General features: G+C 47.5%; 1 protein-coding gene and 1 long non-coding RNA gene across 5 annotated transcripts in view; one reads left to right on the top strand and one right to left on the bottom strand.

Annotated features, from left to right (window-relative positions):
* Positions 1-6: 6 nt before the first annotated feature.
* On the top strand, positions 7-4813 carry LOC104859362. 2 transcript variants are annotated; one of them, XR_779347.2, is made up of 3 exons: positions 7-113; positions 834-957; positions 4043-4813. It is a non-coding gene; the product is annotated as an uncharacterized LOC104859362 (long non-coding RNA). The 2 variants fall into 2 exon arrangements; XR_779348.2 differs by having other exon boundaries at positions 823-957.
* Positions 4814-9446: 4633 nt separating this feature from the next.
* Tmco3 (transmembrane and coiled-coil domains 3) overlaps positions 9447-21544 on the bottom strand; it is a 36146-nt gene continuing 24048 nt past the window's right edge. For all 3 annotated transcript variants that reach the window (XM_010619913.3, XM_010619914.3, XM_033760984.1), the window contains 6 exons: positions 19619-19736; positions 16481-16676; positions 14770-14920; positions 11656-11735; positions 10942-11091; positions 9447-10153 (listed from right to left, as the gene is read on the bottom strand). In XM_010619913.3, coding sequence (XP_010618215.1) covers positions 10040-10153; positions 10942-11091; positions 11656-11735; positions 14770-14920; positions 16481-16676; positions 19619-19736 — 809 coding nt within the window. In that variant the 3' untranslated portion in view covers positions 9447-10039. The remainder of the gene's footprint in view (positions 10154-10941; positions 11092-11655; positions 11736-14769; positions 14921-16480; positions 16677-19618; positions 19737-21544) is intronic.

Here is a 21544-nt window from a genome sequence, read left to right as displayed (position 1 = left end):
GGGGCACGCGCGTGTCCGAGTGTGCGCGTGCGCCGGGCGCGGATGGAGCCCGGTTGGCTCCAGAAAGCATTGTGCGCGCGCCCGGGAGAGAGGCCACGTGTGTTCATGCCTGGGTATGCCATGGGGAATACGGGGGCAAGTGTGTGCATGCCTGGGTGTGCCGTGGTGAATAGACAGGAGGACCCGAACTTAGGCGCAGAGTATGGGATTGAAACTTCTCTCCAAATGCAAGATTCTGGGCATTCAGCGTTGCTTATGCAGGTTGATAACTATCTGATAAAGACTTCTGCTCAAAAGTCACCATGCCACGTGTGTGCATGCCTGGGTGTGCCATGAGAAGCAGAGCAGCCACGTGTGTATGGCTGTATGTGCACTGAAGAGAAGGGCCTGCTGAATGCATATAGGCACCTCAGTGTGTACACGTGAGAGGTTGGCTACATGCGGTGTGCACGTGCCTGGAGAAGTGGTGTGTACATGTAGGTGTCTTTGACAGAGGAATGAGGAGTGCTTACACAGGAGAAAAGGGACCAAGTAGATGTGTGGGCACAGCGGGGGCTGTGTGCACAAGGCAGAAGAACGGAGGCCAGGTGCGGGTGTATTTTTGAGTGCCTGTATGTATACCATGGGGTGGAGACCAGGTGGTGTGGGCAGACAAGTATGTACTGGGCATTGAGGAAAAAAAAAGGGACCTCTACCCGCTGCTCTGCCATCAGCCTTCACTCACGCAGCCTGTGGGGAATTCCCAGCAATTCCCAAGTCCTGAGCACAGGGTAGCAGGGGAAAAAGGAGGCAGAGGGGCTGCTTTTCCACAGGCAAAGGCAGTTTTGTTGCAGGTGGGCCTGGTGGGTGTGGAGCCATGGAGACAATGCCTACTTCAGCCACCACCACAGTGAAGGACAGCTGGGCCTCTGCATCAGGGCAGAGGTCAAGGCAGCACTTCGCACCAGCATGACTAAGGTCAGCCCAAGACTGGGGATGGGGGCTGAGTACGTGACCTCTTGCAGGACACCACTCTTAAACAGCTTCACAGTTAAACCACTGTGGTACTGACTGCCCACTCCTGCCTACCCAGGGAAGCTGCGCCCCTTCTTAGGCTGCCAACAATTTAATGAGCATTGGCTTCTTTGAAAATAAGCAGAAGCAGCACTCCATGCGCCGGTACTTGGGGAAATTTGATGAAGAGACCAGGATTGGAGCTGACCTGTGAAGGTCCTCTGCAGTGGGTTCTGCTCGCCCATGTGGGGTCCCCTTTATTTCCAAACCTACCTGTTGTCTTGCTCTTCAGAGGGCCTTAAATTCCCATATCTGTTCCTTTTCTAACATAGGAATTCCTTATTCTTGGCCAAATTTAAATACCCCACCCCAGGTGACAGCATAAGTCCCTGTCCAGCCACCTGAGCAGCAAGCTTCTCCTGGAGACCTGGAGCCCAGAGGCAGGAGGACCCGAACTTAGGAGCAGAGTATGGGATTCTCTCCCATACTTAGGAGCAGAGTATGGCATTCTCTCCAAATGCAAGATTCTGGGCATTCGGCATTGCTTATGCAGGTTGATAACTAATAAGACTTCTGCTCAAAAGTCACCATCAGCTGGAGTCAGTGCCACAGCAGTTTCCTTGAGGCTTCAGTTTACTTGGGAAAAGGCAAAATAACACTCCTCCTGGCCTCTCTGAGGTCTCCTACCCCACAGAAAGCCTACTTCTGTATCAACAACGTTAACAAGGTTCTCAAATTTCCAGATGAGAACTCATGTATTTTGATGGCACTGCTGAAATACAGTCTCCTGAGTAAGCCCGTTACTCAAGGTTCCCTACATCTCAAACACCCACAGCGTCCCTGGTCCCTGGAGCTGGGCTGTTGGGGAAACACGACTCAAGCATTCATTTAGATATTGATGGGCACGTTCCATTGGTTGGGGAGAGCTGTCCTGTCTCACACACTTGGGTGCCAAGTTGTTCCAGGGTCTCTGGTGCTGCATGGAGGTGGGCAGAGCCATGTTTAATTTATTAGAGGAAGGTGACCAGTCCTTCCCAGGACAAGACATCCCCTAAGGTCTCACCATGACTGGGTCTAGTCTGTGGTATCAGACACAATGACACAAATTCTCCCTTTTCGTTTCTTCAATGTCACTGGTACTTCCTCCTGCCATTTCTTAGTTTCCTCTTATTGAGTTACCAAGTTTCCCCTTGTATTTATCAAGTTTTTAAAAGTAAATAATATACCAAAAAAACATTTTATACTATGATCTGAGTAAATTGCATGACAGATGAACTTTTCTCATTAAGACCTCTCTTAAAGCATAATTAGGGAAGATTTTACATGTTCCTCATATTAGGCAAGAAGAAATTATTTTGCTAGGTATGATAAGGGTATTGTATGAGATTGACCATACTCTTAGAAGCCCAAGGACAGGGATAAAAATAAATTTCATGTTTATGTTATGTTAAAAAGCTATGTACTATATAATTCTATTCATATCATTACAAAAAAAAAGCCAAATTGAAGAGACAGAGAACTGAATAGCAGTGCCTCAGCTGGGCTGGTTACAACGGATAGGAGGGAATGTGTGCGACAGAAAAGGTGACAAAGTATTAACCTTGCCTGATGACAGGTTTGTTTTAGCCCTCAGCTCCTAGAAAAAGACAGGTTTGATTGTTTTAGCCCTTAGCTCCTAAAAGGCAACCAGAGAGACCATGAATTTCTTGCCTGATCGGTGTCTGTTTTCTGGGGGGAACCTAGACATGCTAGATGGTCTATGATAATAACATTAATAGCAAATTATTGAGCTTGAGGGTAGTCATGGAAACTTGAACTTGGTGTCAGAAACGAGGTTGGTCTTTAGTATCCCCAAATTTATAGCTGGTATTATTAGTGACTGGTCCTGGGGAGCTCTGCACTTGTAGTATCAGAAATAAGGTGGTTGTTGAGACTCCAATACAGCAAAACTGCTTTGTTATCTTATTGTGGCTGCAACCTAAATATAAAAGTGTCATTGAATTGTGTATGCCAAATCAGGGATATTCACTGTATGTAAACTAAAAACCAAATTTCAAAATTAAAAATATTTAACATTGTACAAAATAAAAAGCATGGTGATTAAATTGGGTAGTATCACAATATGAGCAATTTACTTTTAAATGGCTCAAATAATATGCATCTTGTGTATATGCTTTCAGATAATAAACACCAAGTGTGTAAATACAGCAAAATGATAACACTTGCTTAATATGTGTATATTTTACTATTTGTTCAACTTCTCTACATTTTGAAATTTTCAAAATAATTGAGAGAAAAATTTCATCTTTTCAACAGTAATTAGGCAGTCCTAAGCAATGCAATAAGACAAGAAAAAATAAAAAGACATAAATATTGAATAGGAAAATGTACAATTGTATTTATGCTCAAACAATGATTGCTACAGTTAATCAGTAAATTCATCAGATTCTCTGGATACAAGATCACTGCAGGCCAGATGTGGTAGTGCACACCTGTAATCCCAGCACCGTGGGAGGCTGAGGCAGGAGGATTACAAATTTGAGCCCAGTCTGGGCAATTTAACAATTTGACAATTGTCTCAAAAAAAAAAAATATGTCGAGTTTGATCCCCGGTACCAAAAAATAAAAAAATCAGCAGTGGCTCAATAGTAGAACGTTTACCTAGCGTGCAAGAGGCCTGGGGTTGGATCCCTAGTGTGACACACAAAAAATCAGTACAAGCTAAATCACTTAGATTTCTAGTTCTATACCAATAAGCTATAGGGAAAGTGTTTTTAAAGTATTACTTATAATGGCATGAAAAATCAACTAATCAGAAATTAATTTAGATTTTCAAAAGTTACAAAGGAAAACATAAAACATTGCTATATAATAGAGCAAAAATAAAGAGATTACCATATTCATGGATTGAGATTCAATGTGGCAAAGATGGCCTTCACCACAAACCTACATGTTCAATGTAATCCCAATCAAAATCTCAGAAACATTTGTAAAAATTGACAGCTTTTTAAAAAACTGACATGGTTTTTTTGTTTGTTTCATTTTGCAGTCCTAGAGAATGAACCTGGAGCCCAGACAAACACTTTACTACGGAACCACACTGCCATCCCCTGCACTGTATTTTTAGAGCAGTTTTAGACTCACAGCAAAACTGAACAGAATACGTGGTTCCCATATGGCCTCTGTGCTCCCTGACCAATCACAGCCCTCCAGCATCACATGTTAGAGTGGCATGTGTGTTAAGATCAGTGACCCAATTAGCACATCACTGCCGCCCAGAGGTCACAGCTTACCCTGGGACTTAGCTGGTACTGTCCTCTGTGGGTTTGGACACAGCCACCCCTATGACATCACACAGTAATTTCACTAAACTGTCCACTGGCCTAAATTCCCTCTGGCCTGTCAGTTCTTCTCCCCACCTCCTGGAAACCACCAGCCACCCTACTGCCTCCATAATTTTTATTTTACCAGGATGTTATTGTTGGAATCATGTGGTATGAAGGCTTTTCAGATTGACTTCTGGTTAGCATAGGTATTTAAAGTTCCTTAATGTTTTTTCATTGCTTGACTGCTCATTCCATTTTCAGTGCAGAATAATATTCCATTTCCTAGATCCACCAGTTTATGCATTCCCCTGCTGAAAGACACTTTGGTATTTCCAAGTTTCAACAATAATCAGTAAAGCTGCTATAAATGCCATGTGCAAGTTTTTGTGTGGACATGCGTTTTCAATCATCTGGGTAAACACCAACAAGCACAGTTGCTGGATGATATGGTGAAAGTCTGTACAGGTCTGTCAGAAACTCTGCACCTCTTCCACAGTGGCCATGCCACCTTGCACTCCCACCGCAGCGAGTGTGAGTTCCTATTCTCGGCACACTCGCCCCTCGAGCCCGAGAGGCGTCCTATACCTGCCAATACCCGGGACACAGTGGTGCTTGGAAACTTAGGGGTCACTCAGCTCCTGTGTCCTCCAAAGATGTCAAGTTCTTTTGGGATTTAGTCCAAGTATATTGGCTGTGTCAGGGAAAACAGGGCAAATAAGCACCACTGGCACGAAGAGGAAATGGTACCAGATGTCACCTTAGAATTCTCCACCATGATTAGCAATATGAATGCATGAACACATCTTAGACCCAATAATTAAGTCAAATATGCCCTTAAGATATTGGAAATGGAAATGACTGCCCACCAAAATAGGCAGTAATGCTACTGTGTCTCCTGATGCTGGAGCCCAAAGCCAGAGTGACTCAGGCCAGGAGCTCAACACGAGCTGGTCATTTGCGTGACTGCAACTGAATTATTTCACCCCTTCCGTCACTCTGCTTTCAGTGTGGCTACCATCTTCTGAACCCATAGTTTTCCCTTTATGTCTGATCTCTCGCTCTTTAACATCTGCCTAAGGCCCACTTGGCAGGTATGGAGGAAGATGGCCACACCCAGCACACCTCAAAGCCAGCCATACTGATGAGGGAGCCCCACTCTGGGGCCGACATTGCTCAGCTGCACTGTCCCGTGCACGCTGTCCTGCTTTACTGGACATACCCACAGTGCCCCTCCAGTAAGTGATTCCTCCTCTGTAAACTGGTGTCCCCACAGGGGCCCTTGCTGACTAGGCCCTGGCACCCGCCAGCCAGCATGCGGGCATCCATCGAACACCACGGCTTGGCTTGTGGCTCAGCTTCCACCCCACTGGGCCAGGATGTTGCTCTTGTCTTTGCCTGTCTCCTCCACACCCACATGTGCAGTACCAGTGCAGGCTGTGTCCCAAGTCCCTGCCCCTACAGGGACACAGGCTCCTCTGTGAGGTGTCAAAGTCCTGATCAGCAGGCCCCAGAGACACAGTGGGAAGTTGGCCACAGAATCGCCTCCTTCCTGTCCACACAAATCTGCCTCCTCTTCACCTTCTGAGCAGCGTCTCCAGCGCTCCTAAAGGCTTCAGCGTTTATGAAATGAACCTCAGGAAAACTGGCAAGTCAGCTCTGTATCCTGAGCAACCCAGCTCCCACCCCAAGACATGCAGCACGAGGCTCCTAACACATCTGCACAGCATGTGGGGTACAGGCAGATGCTTGCCCAGGAAGCCCACAAATTACTGTCCTTCCCTGCTGGCACATACCTGCCCAGGTGACACTGGCTTGGGAAACAAGTCTGAGCCCATATCAGGGCTGACTATAGCAAGACTGCCCCTTCCAAACCTCTTACTTTGAAATCCTCACACCATTCACTTGGACAACAGCAAAACTGGCCTCTGAGTTACTTCTTTTCTCTGGACCCCAGGCACTGGGCCTACCCATTCCTGGTCTTGCTCCTGGTCAAGTTTAGCTCACACAGTGTAGAATACAGCCATTAGCTCTAAGAATTAGAGATCCTGGATACATGGCCTCTCGCTGGCCCAAGTCCTATTCTTCTAGACACTACCCACCCCCACTGGGATTACACCCACCCATGACACAAGGTGGCCCCTTGCACATGCTTCTTACTGCTGCACATGGCCCAGCAGGAGCAGAAGGGGTAGGAAGGCATCTTGGTGTGAACCTCCTGTCCTTCTCCACATAATGCCCCACCAGCCTGTCCTGGCCTTCCTGCTGTATGGACCTGCGAATCCTCACCTCTCTCACAACCTGTCCTGCCTGTGTTGAGAGAGAGGGCTTGGGAGTCAGGGTCGTGATTTGGTGCTACTCAGGGCAACAGGCAGAAAGGTCACAGGAGCAGAAATATAAAAGGAAGAACCCTAATATGTGAGAACAGATAGCAGACTGAATATTGAGACCAGCAAGGAGGTCACACAGCACATGCCTGGCACTCACAAGGCTGTGAATTTGGATCCCAGCATTGATAAGAATAATTAGCAAAAGTAACCAGGCGTACAGGGTGCGAAGTCCTCACCAGACTTGAGGCTGATCCTGAAAGTGCTCTGAACCTGCCTCTCCTAAGACCCCAGTAGCAGCACCCTTGCCCAGCCTGCCTTCGAGGTCCAGCTCAAGGGTCTAATTCTGTGAGGTGGCTGGTTCTGGTGGACCAGGTCCAGGGCTTGTTCTGTGAGTTAGCTGGTGCTGGTTCAGGAGATCCCTACAGGCTCTCACTCAAGTTCCCAGGTCTGCCTGCTGACTGAATCCTTGTCAACAGAAGACTTCTAAGCTGCTTCTCAAGTGGCTGTCAGAGTGGCACTGAGTCATATCTTGGGGAAACAATGTTATCCTTCCTCCCTCATCAAGTAGGTTTTTTTTGGGGGGGGGCGGGTATTGGGGTTTGAACTCGGGGCCTCGTGCTTGCGAGGCAGGCCACCAAACCACTGAGCTAAATCCCCGGCTCTCATCAAGTAGGTTTTAATCAGTTCCACAAAACCATGGAGTCCTGGCAGCCACAGTGCTGAACACAGGAAGGAAACTAGCCCAGAGGCCCAGGCGGATGGAGGCAGGGCACCCAACCATGTGCAGGAAAAAAGGTGCCAGTGGCTTGGTGTCCTTTAGACATAAGACCAACATCATTTTCAAAATAAATACGTTTGTATCCTTTCTCCATGACTGTGCTTCAGACCAGATGTAACAAACTTCAACTCACTTCAAAGTGGTTTATAGTATTGCAGTTCATGATTTATATTCACAATATGCAATAAGAGCTAACATTAAAGTACCTGCTCTGCAGCAAATGCTTTTGTGTCCCTAACGTCACAAGCCCTTCCCTGAGCAGCCGTGCTGGAGTGGGCTCGCTGGAATTGAAGTCATGGGCTTGCCCTCGGGTGTATCCATGCTGCCAGAAAGGGCTGTAGGAGAGGGGCCTTGCCCCACTGCTCTTCTCCACGTGAGGGCACAGGACAGTTTCAAGGTGCCATCCTAGAAGCAGAGATGGAGCCCTTCCTGCCCCTGCCGTCACACCTTAATGTTGGAGTGCCTGGCCTCCAGAACTGTGAAAAATGAATTCTTGTTCTTTAGAGATTTCCCAGCTCTGGTCTTCTGTGATAGTATGGTAGCACAAAACAGATGAAGACAGTGGCCTTAGGGAAATACTTGAGAGGGTCAGACCTTCAACTCTGGGCAGCTGATAAGGGAAGCTTTCACATAGCACTGCATTAATTTGGTCTTGTGGAAAACAGTATGTGTAGCAGACATCCCTACCCAAGATTAGTGGGCATGAGCAGCACCTGCTTCTTGCCTTCCATAATTCGGCTGTATTGTTTTACATCAGGAAGTCAGACCAAAGCTCCACATGACTCAAATGGGCATGTCAGAAGATGGCCTGGGTGGGCACAGCCCCTCCCTCGATGGCTGCCACAGAAACCTAGGCCCTGCTCTGTGAAGTGGCAGGGCTCTGCTGAGTTATGCACAGCTGTCAGTGTGACCCCAACTAAAACCCTTTCCCCCGAATCATGGCTTCTCACTGACCCAAAGGATTGCCTGCTAATTGTACCCAGTCCCAGTACCAGTCTGTTTTATCCAAGTAAGATAAGCAGTGCCAACTCCCTAACAGCCTTGCCTGGTGCCATCACACCAGTTGTTCAGCAGTATTTCACTAGATCCCTTCTAAGCACACCCTGCTCCCTATTCCTTCCCATGCTCATGAATTCAATAAATCCTGGATACACTTGGGGGCCTTTGTCTTTGTTGCCATCCACAGTGCTAATCAGGACTTAAGACTCAGGTTCTCCACTCTAAGTGTTGTTTCCTGTTTGTTCGTTTTTGGGTTTTTTTTTTTTGTTTTTTGTTTTTGTTTTTTGAGACAGAGTCTCACTATATAGTTGAGATTGATCTAGAACTCACTATGCAGCCCAGGCTGGTCTCGAACTCACAGCGATCCTCCTGCCTCAGCCACACGAGTGCTGGGATTATAGGCGTGTGCCACCACGCCTGGCTTCCTGTTTGTTCTTTAATTCTCCTTGTGCTGTGGCTCACAAGCCAGGACCCACAACAGAGGTCTTGGTAACATCCCCTTCCCAGTTCCCCATAAGTATGGTGATATATGAATCATCTGATTTATAATTGGCTGAAATTTTGCAGATTTGCTTCATACAAAAATCTAATCAAAAAAGACTCTCAACAAATTATAGTTATTTATACCCTTATCATAAATGGTCTTTATTAAATAATGACCATACCCTTATGATTCAAAATCAAATATTTTATGAGTGATATACTCCAAATTAACATAAGAATTTCTTTAAAATAGTTATGAGGCAAATAGATACCACACGAGTGCTGGGATTATAGGCGTGTGCCACCACGCCTGGCTTCCTGTTTGTTCTTTAATTCTCCTTGTGCTGTGGCTCACAAGCCAGGACCCACAACAGAGGTCTTGGTAACATCCCCTTCCCAGTTCCCCATAAGTATGGTGATATATGAATCATCTGATTTATAATTGGCTGAAATTTTGCAGATTTGCTTCATACAAAAATCTAATCAAAAAAGACTCTCAACAAATTATAGTTATTTATACCCTTATCATAAATGGTCTTTATTAAATAATGACCATACCCTTATGATTCAAAATCAAATATTTTATGAGTGATATACTCCAAATTAACATAAGAATTTCTTTAAAATAGTTATGAGGCAAATAGATATCTATAAGATATTCATCTCAACTAGAAAACATACTTTAAGTATCTAAGGTAAACTTCCAAACTCATTGCCAGAATTAAAATCTCATATCATAGATATGTTTACTAACAAACATTTGATCTACAGACTTTAATTCTAAAGTTGAACAATAAATTAAAAAAGCTAACTTTTCTTTACCAAAAATCATGAACTGATGAATTAACAATAAAGAATTAAAAATAATTTCAGAAAAAAAGGCACATACAGGCAAACAGTCCGGGCGATTCATAAAATGCAGTATTACGACTCTACCGTGCATAATCAACTGACTGCAAATAAATTACTCTGGAAAATTCTAAAACAAGAGAAATATTCTGTAAAAGCTGGCAAACAATATGACATCGCCTCCTTGCTAGTGTCACTCTGTCTCCATGTGCGAGGCTCACAGGATTGTGATGACAAGACACTTGCAGAGGGCTTCCTCCCAAGAGTCACCACCCTCTGCGCTGTCAGAGACTGGGCCGGCGCTCTGGTCTCGGCATACATTTTGTTATTGCAGCTCTCCATAGCACTGGGGCAAGCAGGAGACTAAGGGTGGTCACACTCAGAATGAGGAGGTAGACCTGCAAACAGGAACACGGCGGTGAGTAGCAGGGGCACACCCCACACAGGAGAGACCAAGCATCAGGGGCAGAACAGGTGGAGCGTGGTCACGCTGAGGACTGAGCCTAGGGCTTTCATACTGAACAACATCCTCAGCCCTTTTTTTATTTTTTATTCTCAGACAGGGTCTTGCTAAGTCACCAAGTTGCCAGGCTGGGCTGAAATTCGTGATTTTCCAGCCTTGGTCCCCAGAGTACCGAGATTAGAGGAGTGTGCCGCCGCATCCTGCCTTCACTCATCCTTTCAGAGCACACAAAAGTACAAGGTAGGTGAGGGGACAATGAGATCAGGCCAGACCTGATGAACCTGAGGTGCTTCCTGAGGATGAACCCTGGGGGCTCACTGTACACAGACTGTGGCCACAGGGTCCGGCTTCAGCTCTGCATGCTCCACAGTGCTGCACGGTGGGTCAATGGCCACTCTGCACACAGCCTGCATCTGAGGGTTAGCTTTCTTAGATGTCAGTAATGTGCATGCTAGCAGGTGAGATTTCCTCTTTTCATACGAAATACCAGTGACTTAATTATAACTGTCACAAAAGAGAACAGTATGGGTTCAGGCAGTATTCACAGCTTTCATTTGGAAAGTTCTATGTGAACAGCCAAGCCCACTCACGAACCCCCCTCAACACGCGCTTTGGAGCCAGCCCAGCCTGGTACCCACAGGCACCTCCGAGGCTGCTGGAGTGAGGAGCACCCAGCCCTGGCCAGGGATGCCCAGGCGGAAGCAGCAAGGCTGCCGCACTCACCTCCCGAGAGATGATGCCCGCTCTCCGTGCCCGGCTCCCCAGAACGAAGGAGAACTCGCTGACCTGGGCCAGCCCGGCGGAGACAATCCACTTGATGTACTGGCTGCTCTTGGGCAGGATGAGAGACAAGACGAGCACTGCCAAGACAAACTACAAGAGCAGTTAGTTTATCACACTGCTGCCCGAGACCCAGGCCCCAGCAAACCAAGCAGGCAGCACAGAGAAACACTCGAAGTCAACCGCTATAAACTAGATGTGACAGCACCGTCATGCACACACTAACGGGGACTGAGCTGCTCCTGATCAGAGGACAGACACCTGGAAGGCGTCATCAGGTCCCAGTGCTCACCATGGTGCTCGCCTGTCATGGGGGAGCTCTAGTGCCGCCCCCCACAGCTCCATTCAGGGAAGGGCTTCAGAGAGGTGCTCCCCACTCCAAACCCCTCCTGCCGAGCACCTGACACCTGGCCACACACCCTGGCAAGACCTGCCTTGCAGGACCCACAGGGCAGCCAGAGGGAGGCCTGTTTTGCTAGGGTTGTGTGCCCAGGGGGCCAGCACAACTACACCCTCTGACGGGCCCTTTGGAGATACATGGCACCTAAGGCTTCACAGGCTGGGGTCAGAGTCAGGGCTCAGCATGGGGAGCTCTCAGCCATGCGAGGCCCAAAGCAGCAAGGGTTTACCCACTGGGACCACTAGAAATGCAGATACCTTCATGACCACCACTGCCAGTGTGAGGGTCACCAGCACAGTGAGCTCGTAGATCACGAAGGTAGGGAACACGTGCAGCCCTGGAACAGAACATCAGGTCACCTCGGCACAGGCTCCAGCAGCACACGCCACCCTCAGGGACAATCCCACAGCTCCAGGGCATGCCTGAAACCCTCTACAGTGTCAAGATCAAACAAAACCCTACAGAAGAGCCCTGCCCCTCCCAGCCACGGGTGAGAGGAGCAACCAGGTGCCACCTGCAGAGCAGCAGTGAGGCCCAGGGCAGCCCCAACTGCATTCCTCAGGAACAATGACAGCCACATGACCAGCTGGTCCTGCGCCACATGGCTCACGGGTTTGAGAAACCCAGGACCTCATCCACAGACACTTCCCTGCCCTCAGTTCCCCCCTGGCTACTTGAGTTAGTGTTATCGAGGGACAACAGGGACAGCAGTCCCGGGGAGGAGCTCCAGCCCCACCTTGGGCCTCCCCACCCTTGGAGGAAACTGGTACCAGAGACCTTCTTTCCACCCAAAGCACCTATCCCGGAGCTGTGGTGTGGTGCGCAGGAACACGCCTGCCAGCCATCTCACGAGCCACGTTGTACTCAGCACAGTCCATTCTCCTGAGACGTGCATATTCCTCCCCTCACACTGCCCAGGCTCTCAGTGATATGCCCACCTGGCCTGAGGCCCCGGCTGCCTCCAGTTCCTCTCCAGGCCATCCAGGGTGCCTTCCTCGGCCCCACCCTGTCAGCATGGGGAGCTCTCAGCTGTGCACCCTTCTCTGTGCACATCCTTGGAGACTGCTCCCCAAAATGGATTGTCAGCCAGATCCCGGGGACTCCCTGCTTCCCCTCACGGTGTCACCAGCCCTGCAAGACCACCCTGGTGCTCCCCAAGATGCTGTCCCTCCAGCTGCCACAGCCGCCCTCTGCAGACCTCTTCAGTGACTCTGCTGTCACAGCCCATCCGTACATCCATGCAGACATGCGAAGCTCAAGAGCAGAAGGGGCATGTGGTGATGTGCATCATGCCTACCAGCCAGGGCACCCAGGACCCTTCATCCATCGCATCCAGCCAGGTGGAATCCTCTCCCCACAAGGCAGATAGGGTCAGGGAGCTGAGGAAAAGCTCCTAGCACTTCCTGCTGCTTCTCTGCCTTCACCTGACTGTTCCCTCTCACAGGAGACCCGAGAGGGGAGGAGTCCCAGACTGTCTTTTCCCTGTTGCCTCGGACTCTTCAAGAGCCTTTCTTACTCCCTGACACCCTGCACTTTCTGCCTGACTTGCACACTCCTTGGCCCTCAGCTGGCCACTGACTGGCAGACTCTACTGACATGCCTGCTTCTGAGCCTGTGCACAGAGCTTGTCCCATACCCACCCTACAGCTGTGAACTCGTCATGGCTTCCTGTCTTTGTCCTGTCAACACACACCGGCCAAGGGAGGTGGCACCTCCTCTGAGAGGGCAGTGTTTGCCCCATAGCAATGCCAAAAGAGAGCAGAGACGAAGGGAGTGAACCTTAACTCACACAAGCCACTTTAGTAACTGCACATGTCACTGACAGCAGGGGCAATGAGCTATGTCCTAATTTTTTCTATTTATGGTCACTTATTCTCCTGACAAATACCAAACGACACTTGGTACAGTACAAGGTTACCAGAACTTGGCTCTGCCACTTCCTATTACCTGACAGTCTGTGTAGGCCTCAATTTCCTCCTCTGTAAATATGCAGTTGTAGAGGGGGTTTGGGGCCGTCCTTGTGCTCAAGCCAAGTCCTGTCAGATACACGACAACCAGCTTTCAGGCCCCACTCATTCTACCCTGACCCACAATGCCTGCTTCTGAAATGTCAATGCCCAGGGAGACAAAATCTGGGAAGGGATGGGATCCCCTTGAAGAAGTTGTGAGAGGAAGCACAAGCTCTTGGCCTGTTCAGCTTCTGTAGTGGCCCGGCTGTGGTGCGATATGGGCAGGCACCTGTCTACCGAGTCCTGGGTGGTCAACACTCCTTCCTCATGGGCCACGTCTCTGGTGGCCCTAAACCAACCCTGCCGTGGTGCTGTGCTCCCCTCACACTGCCTCATAGGCTAGAGCTCCCGTGAGAGTCACCAGGAGGTAACAGAGGTAAAACGAGGTCAGGAGTGGGGCCCAACTGGACAGGACAGTGGCCTGGCAAGACGAGGGAGAACGGGGGAGCCAGGCACAGCCTCACAGTAAACTTTCTGGCTAATACATGTTAGTGACATCCAAAAGCACACAGGGAAGAGGAAAGAACAAGACATGTTACTGCAGCAGCCTGGTTTGTAACGGTGGAGCCGACTGCCACAACCACAGCAGATACTGCTGATGGAGCATACATGGTTGGCTGGCCAGCCAGGCTGTGTTGGATAAAGCTCTTCGTATAGCCCTTAACTTGCCCTGGGGGCAAGACTCGGACTCCTCCTTGGCCCCGCCTCTGCACTGCACTCACTCCCCGGGAACCAGGGACAGGAGGACAAGAACACCAGGGCTCTCTCCTCAGGGCCTCCCCATGCTCAGCTCACTCCTTTGCACCAAGAACCCCTGGACCACTAAGCTGGCTGGTGAGATAGAAGGTGCCACTTCAGCTGCATTACAGCACTGGCACCAGCTCCAATAAAGTGCTTCTCCACACCTGGGGTGGACACACAGACTCCACGCATTTCCACACACACTTCGGAACCAGCTTTCATCACCACGCCTGCCTGGGACCATGGAGCATCTGTCCCCGTGCAAAGTGCTAGAGCCTTTGGGATAATCACATCTGTGTGGGACAGCTGGATGTGACCCAAAGCTCCAGGACACTCTCGGTCCCACAGTGGGCCCCTTGACAACACTGATGGCCATGAGGGCCCAAGTCTGCAGGGCAGGGAACCCTGGAGGTCACCAGATCATCTTAGCCTCGGAAGATGTGCATGCCCCCTACCTTCATGAGCAACCAATTAATTCATGTCCTTTTCTGCCTATTTTCCCTCTTTTTACATAAGATTTTTCCCAGACTCTAGAAAAGTACAGATTTACACACCGCCAGGTAACAGAACTAATCTGCAAGTTCTTTACAAATGCAATCATGACTGAAGAAGGAAGGTTACCTATAGATGCAAAGAAGATGATGGCCAGGAAGTCCCGGATGGGCTCGATGTAGGCCGTGATCTCCTCGGTGACCATGTGGCCTTGAGAGGAGACCAGCGCTCCAGCCAGAAAGCAGCCCAGCTCCATGGAGACATCCAACAGCTCTGTGACCTGGGGACAAGGAGAGACCAGAAGTCATACAGGCACGCAGTGTTGCTGAGCCCAGCCACCTCCAAGGGGAATAGTAGCACCAGCCTCCCAGGACCTGTGAGGAGACCTGCGGGGTTAATACTAGGAAGGAAAAATTTAAATATTTGAATTTATTGATGTAGGCTACAGTGGTATCTCTGAATAGGAATATTTTCCAAACTTTAAGCATTTGTGATACACTGTCTCTACCTGAACCAATTAATAGCCAGACTGGCACTAAAAACAGATTCCTGTCACGAACCTCAAGCCACACAGAGAAGGCAGATACAGCTACCACTCACAGGCAACCACCTGATAAAACCCAGGGAAAAGTGTCCAATAACCAGGGCGTAATGGATTTGAGGACATAAACGAGTGAGGCAGACTAGAGAGAATGGTCAGCCTGATGTACGAGGTCTTTTGCCTCTGGTCCTGGTAAACACAGAGCCCAGGTCAAGCATCTCCATGAGACGGTACTGACAAAACAACTCAAAAGAAGATGCTTTTTATTTTGAGAAACTAAATCTATAAACAATAACAGCACCAGACAACTATAAAATGAACTTCTAAAGGAATGCCACTTATAATAGCACCAGAAAGCATGGACCACTGAGGGGAAGATCCCACAGAAGCACGCAACCTCCAAACCCACACAAGTCATCACGAAGACGAGGAAGACCAAGCAGATCATGACAGCAGCCAGACCAGAAGGCCTCACCTCACCTTTAGCAGCTTGGCAGAGATGAGGAGTCCAACAAGATATTGTGTGGAAAACACATATGGAGTTTGGAAAAAAAACACAAATACAGCCAAGATAGACAATGACAGAGAATCATGACAGGGCCTCGTTGCTACCAGAGGTCAAGCAAGAGACAGCGTGAGAGCAGGTGAGATCAAGGGGCAGAGCAGAGAGAAATGCGGGCGTGCGCGCGCACACGCACACACACACACACACACACACACACACACCCATGCCACATACATACATGTACATGGGTCCTTGAGTGCACATCAACTACACACAGGCACAGTGCGCATAAGCACAGCTATGAGGATGTGGACAAGGATAATAGAGAGCATCTTTTACACACTGCAGGAATCTAGGCCACTTCCTTATTCTGCTGTGACCAGAACATCCTGGCAGGATGCCTCATTTCCAACATGAACATTTTCAAAAATCTTTCATACTATGGCAATAGAAGTTATACTGCTAACTAGCTCATCATCATCAAACAGAACTAAAATTTGATTTAAACTTTACCTACTATTTCAGGTGTGCAGTACTTTGAAAATTTAAGGCAGAGTAACAGGGTTTGACACTGATGTCAATGCAATATTCCTAAGTCACATTTTCATAAAGAGCTTAGACATGTAAGTGAAACAGATTTAGCTCTAGCACTGTAAAATACATATGAAATAGAAAGTATTAGCATTTCAAATATTTTAATCACTAGTAAAATGAAAAGATAAAGAACTCATTATAAACTTCTAGGGAGATTGTAAACAGGAGTACAAAGACAACACAGGTAATGTGAGAATTACCGTCAACATTAAAAAGATGAAAGCAGATATTCCCAAGATAAGGATTTCTTTGTTCCCTTTGCTTTCCAAATGCAGCTTTCGATAATATGGTCCTATGAGGTAAGTCTTTATAACAAGACATAAAAGGAAAACAGCAGCTAGTGAAAAAAGAATCTGACCAATCAGGAGCAAAATTTGCAGAACTTCCATGATAATGCTAGAAAAGAAAAAAGAAAGAGGCATTATTTCACTTCCAAAACTTTTTAAAAACTCTCCAAAAAGATCTTTCAATCCTTTTAAAAATGTTGCAGAATAAATTACCCAAGTCATACACATTTTTACTTTCAAATACTAAAATAAAATCTAAGAATTGTGTTAGTCACAGAACTTGAGTTATGTGAATTAAATGAGGACTGTTTTGAATAGATACTTTGGAGAAAATACACTTCCCAGGACATAAAGATTCTTGATGGACAGCTTTCCCATCCCAGCGGATGCTTGATGGCAAAATTCCTCACCGGGAATCAGCCCCAGTGTTCTAGGCAAGGCCACAGCTCACACCACAGCTACGTCACTGAGTGTCCCCTGAGCCACTGGGCAGCGCGGTAAGCATGCTCAGACGCAGATCACGGCTTACCTAAGAGCCAGACCCATGCTATGCTGCAGTGGACACACGTCTATTTCCGGGCACATGTGTGTACGCAGGGTACTGTTAAGACAAGCCCACTTCATTTCTGCTGGTGGTCGCTCTGATTCCCACTCCCAGCCACAATCCATGTGTGCACCAACCCCACACTGGGCCTCACACAACTTCTAAGTTGCGATCTGGCAGGAAGCAACGATATTTGCCTTTCTTTGGGGAAAGGTGAGCATTTTCACTTTCCCCAATGCTATGTTAGCAGCACAAACTGCTCACTTGGTTTTTGAAACTGAGATACTCACACAGTTCTTACAAATGTACAGGAGACTTAACCCCTGGCTTTAATATGTGCATAACCATCTTCCCCTGCCCTCAGGTACAAGAAACTAGAGCTGTTATTTCTGAGTTCTATTCCTTGCCTGAGAAATGTCTGGAGGAAAGTATTTATTCTTTCCTTTAGGAAGAATCAAGATTAATTCTGAATAAAGCCTCAATGAAGTAAAGGCTATATTAACATTACAACTGATTTTACTTCTACTATTTATTTTTTATTACAAATTTCCCCTGGTTATTAAAATTGGAAGAGAGATACATTACAGAAAAGTTTATAGAACAGACAAAAAGATAACCAGAAATCAATATACTAGAATGTTACAGTGCAATCAAACTAGGAGTTAGAAACAGATGACAGGTACTCTCCAGGGCTTGGAAGTGAGGCACCAGGGCTGGACACTCTGGGACTAAAGAGGAAACAGTAAAGGGAATTTAAAAACTCAATGAAAATGAAAATGCAGCATATCCACACACAAGAGCCACCTAAAACAGAACTAAGAAGGAAATTTACAGCCCCAACTGCTTACAGCAGAAGACAGGTCTCAAATCAATAACTTAAGTTCCACAAGAATCTAGAAGAAATCCACAGCAAATAGAAAAGCCAAGGAGCAAGCAAGGGACAGCACCACAGACCTTGCAAGTGCCCAAGGTCAACAAGGAAGACCTGTATGTGTGAATGTGACAACTGAGGAGGGGACCGCATCCTACTCCCAACCTCTCTTCCTTTGTCTCCCCACCACCTGCCCTGTATCCATCCTACATAAGGTAGGCCACATTCTTCTACACACGCTCCCCACCATGATGGCCTTCCTTACTGCAGATCCAGGATTGGAGCCCAGTGTCCATGGACTGAGCCCCCTAAAACCATGAGCCACAGCCAATCCTCTTCCTTTAGGTTGACTTTCTCAGACACTTGGTCAGTGACAAAAAGCTGACTAACGGGCTGCTACACTTCCCGCCGTGACATTTGGCCTCACTGTGAGTGTGGAAGCAACAGAGTCCAGTGGCCATGGACTGAGTCCTCTCAAAATCAAGGCCTAAAATTGATTTTCCCCCTTTAAGCTAGTTACAGCGCTGAAAAGCTAACACAAGTACTCATGATAAAAACTCTCCCAAAACGTCCTCGACTTGACACAGGACATCTACAAAAACCTACAGCCAACATCATGCTTCATGGTGGAAGACTGAACACTTCCCCTGAAATTAAGGAGAAAGTAAAGATGTTCTCTCACACAATCCCATTCAACAAAGCCCTGGAAATTTGGGCCAGTACAATGAGGCACAAGAAAAACAAAAATACACTCATTAGGAATGGTGAACAAGACAGGTCTTTGTGACTCAAACTGACTCCAAGAACTTCAAGCAAGTCTATTCGTTTTGATCAGCTGAATCATTGCTGTCATAGATGCAGCACATGCTGGCCCTGGAGACAGCTGAAGCACAACACATATAAGCATAAATGATAGTACATCTGCTAGAGGAAACCTGAGCTGTGTCCTACCCGAGTGTAGCCTCCCCATATGTTCCCAGGGCTCCCAAGCTTTCCAGTGGTGCTGCTCATGGCTCCACCAGCTCATCCGCACAGGCTCACAACCCACCATCCTCTGGATGCTGCCACTTTCCCAGCTGGCTTCTTCCACATGAACCCAGCAGGTGCACTATAGCTTTGGGCTTACTTTATTGGTAAAATGGTAACAGGATCAGGGGAAGGGGATTATGGTAATAATGATGACAATCACAAACACCACTGCAACAACAGCTTTCACACACGCAATATGCCACATGCATGTGGACCTGCAGCATGCATGCATACTCATGGATGCCAGCCCACATACATGTGCATATACGCATGCATACACCATACACAAGCATGTGTGCAAGCCCACACATATGCATATTCACACACATCACTTTCTCTGCTAGGGGCTGCCCTAGCACACCCGTGTCTTTGCTCATTCAGTGCCCCCAAGCAGCCAAGGAGGGTGCTGCTCCCATCTCCACCTGAGAGATGGCATAGCAGAGGGACAGTGACACTGCACCTTTAGCTCATGCCCAAGAGATACAAGCAACAGCGCCAAGGCCAGCGGTGTCACACAGGCTCTGGACAGCCTTTCAGAACAGTGTTAGGAAGCACAGTCACCCACAACTTCACACACCAGAAGAGTAGAGTGTGCGCTGACCTTTACCTGGAAGACAAGCTGGCCCCTGCTTGTATGAGCGTCGGCATGACCGCGATGAACAGCCCCAGCTGCACATCCTGTGTCACCAGCATGCCCAGTAGCACGGCGCTATAGTCCAGGTCACCTGCGGGACAGAGGTGTTCAGAGTGCAGCTTCACACAACAGGGGTCCCTGAAGTCGGGCACAGTCATCCATGTGTTTCCAAAATAACATGAGTAACTTCGGTAACCTGGATAATGAACTTTGAAATCTCTCTGAAGCCGGCACAGTGGTGTTATCCCTCTGTAGCCCCAGCTGCTCAAGAGGCTGAGCCAGAATGATCACCTGACCCAGCTGAGGAGCAACCGGGGCAGTGTGGCAAGACCCCACCTCTGAAACAGTTTTTAATGTTTAAAATGCTCGATTGTTCAAAGGGATTTTAAATTGGTCTGTTTTGCAGGTCCTCAAACTTTACAAACCCAGCATCTCCTCCTGGCGATGCGTCCTGCATCTCATTTCCCTTCAACACTGCAGGATTAACCCACACCCTGTCTGTATTGTGTCGATGAACATGCCCTCATTATCCAGAAGTTAGTGAATACTCATGTTGTCAACTTTTGCTGTTAAAGATGATGCTGTCTCAAAGAAACGGATGCTGGATGTTCTTACTCTTACACATCGTTTTCTAGGATATGTAACAGATGATGAACTTTCTGTTGTGAATTTGACTCCAGAGTACTTGGACGTGTTCCATTTCCACTGAGCATGCTGAGGAGCTCCGGGGCTTGTCCTCCTCAACACTGTGAGAACCATTAAAGCCATTTCCGGTGGTAAAGGGAAAGGGCCCCTCAGCTAGTGGCCTGATTCCCCCACCACCCAGCAAGCCCCAGCATCTTTCTGTGAGCTCCCTGCACTGGAGTGTCTTCCATGGCACATTCTACCCATTTTCCTACGAGGCTCCCTCCTGTTTGGATTTCCAGACATTTTCAAAATGCTCTGGGTTTGAATTCTTTGCTCATTATGGAAAGTGAGCAAATGTCTTTCCACAGCCCATGCCTATAAGAAAAACCTTTGAATAAACATTAGAGCATTAGCTGTGTTCTTATCTACCAAGCCTCTCCATCTGGAATTCTTGTATTTTAAGAAATTCATTGACCCCAGGTACCGAAAAAAATAAAAAAATCACTCCACCCTAGGGTCATAAGGATATTTCTCCTGTATTTCCTTCCCGCAGTTTTAAAGTTTTGCTCTTCACACATAGATGCTTCATCCATGACTTTGTTAGGTTCTTATTCTATTTTTTTTTTCCTGGTACCGGGGATTAAACTCAGGACCTTGCACTTGCAAGGCAGGTGGCGGAATCACTGAGCTAAATCCCCGGCCCAGCATCCATGACTTTTTATATGTAGCTCAGGACAGGGTTCTTTCTAATGGTATTGTTATTTTCATGTGGATAACTTTTTCTCATTCACTTACCCATTTCTCCTACCTCCTTGAAGTGCCAGAGCCATCTGCTATCCCATCTAAGTGGTGGCTGGGTTGGGAGGGCATGCTCCTCACCTCAAATTTATATCAACTATTCTTGGACTTTGGTTCTAAATAAATCTTACAATCAGTTTGCCAAACTGTGTGTAATACCCTGCCAGACCTTTTACTACAATAGTTTTGCGTTTATAAATTTGGGGAGAAATAACATGTTTATATGCTAAACCTTTTTATTCACAAACTCTCTCCAGTTAAGTCTTAGTAACATTTTGGAATGTTTACTTTTAAAGGTGACATATGCCAGGTATAATGGTTCAAGCCTATAATTCCAGCACTAGGGAGGCTGAGGCAGGAGGACTGCCACAAGTTCAAGGTCAGCCAAAGCTACATAGTGAGTTCAAAGCCAGTCTGAACTACATAGTGAGTCCCTGTCTCAGAAAAAAAGGGGGGGGTACAATAAAGGTGACA

This window comes from Fukomys damarensis, unplaced genomic scaffold (assembly GCF_012274545.1).
Source record: "Fukomys damarensis isolate Sample0158 unplaced genomic scaffold, DMR_v1.0_HiC HiC_scaffold_6, whole genome shotgun sequence".
In the NCBI taxonomy this organism is placed as follows: Eukaryota; Metazoa; Chordata; class Mammalia; order Rodentia; family Bathyergidae; genus Fukomys; species Fukomys damarensis.
This window is presented reverse-complemented; position numbering and strand designations above follow the sequence as displayed.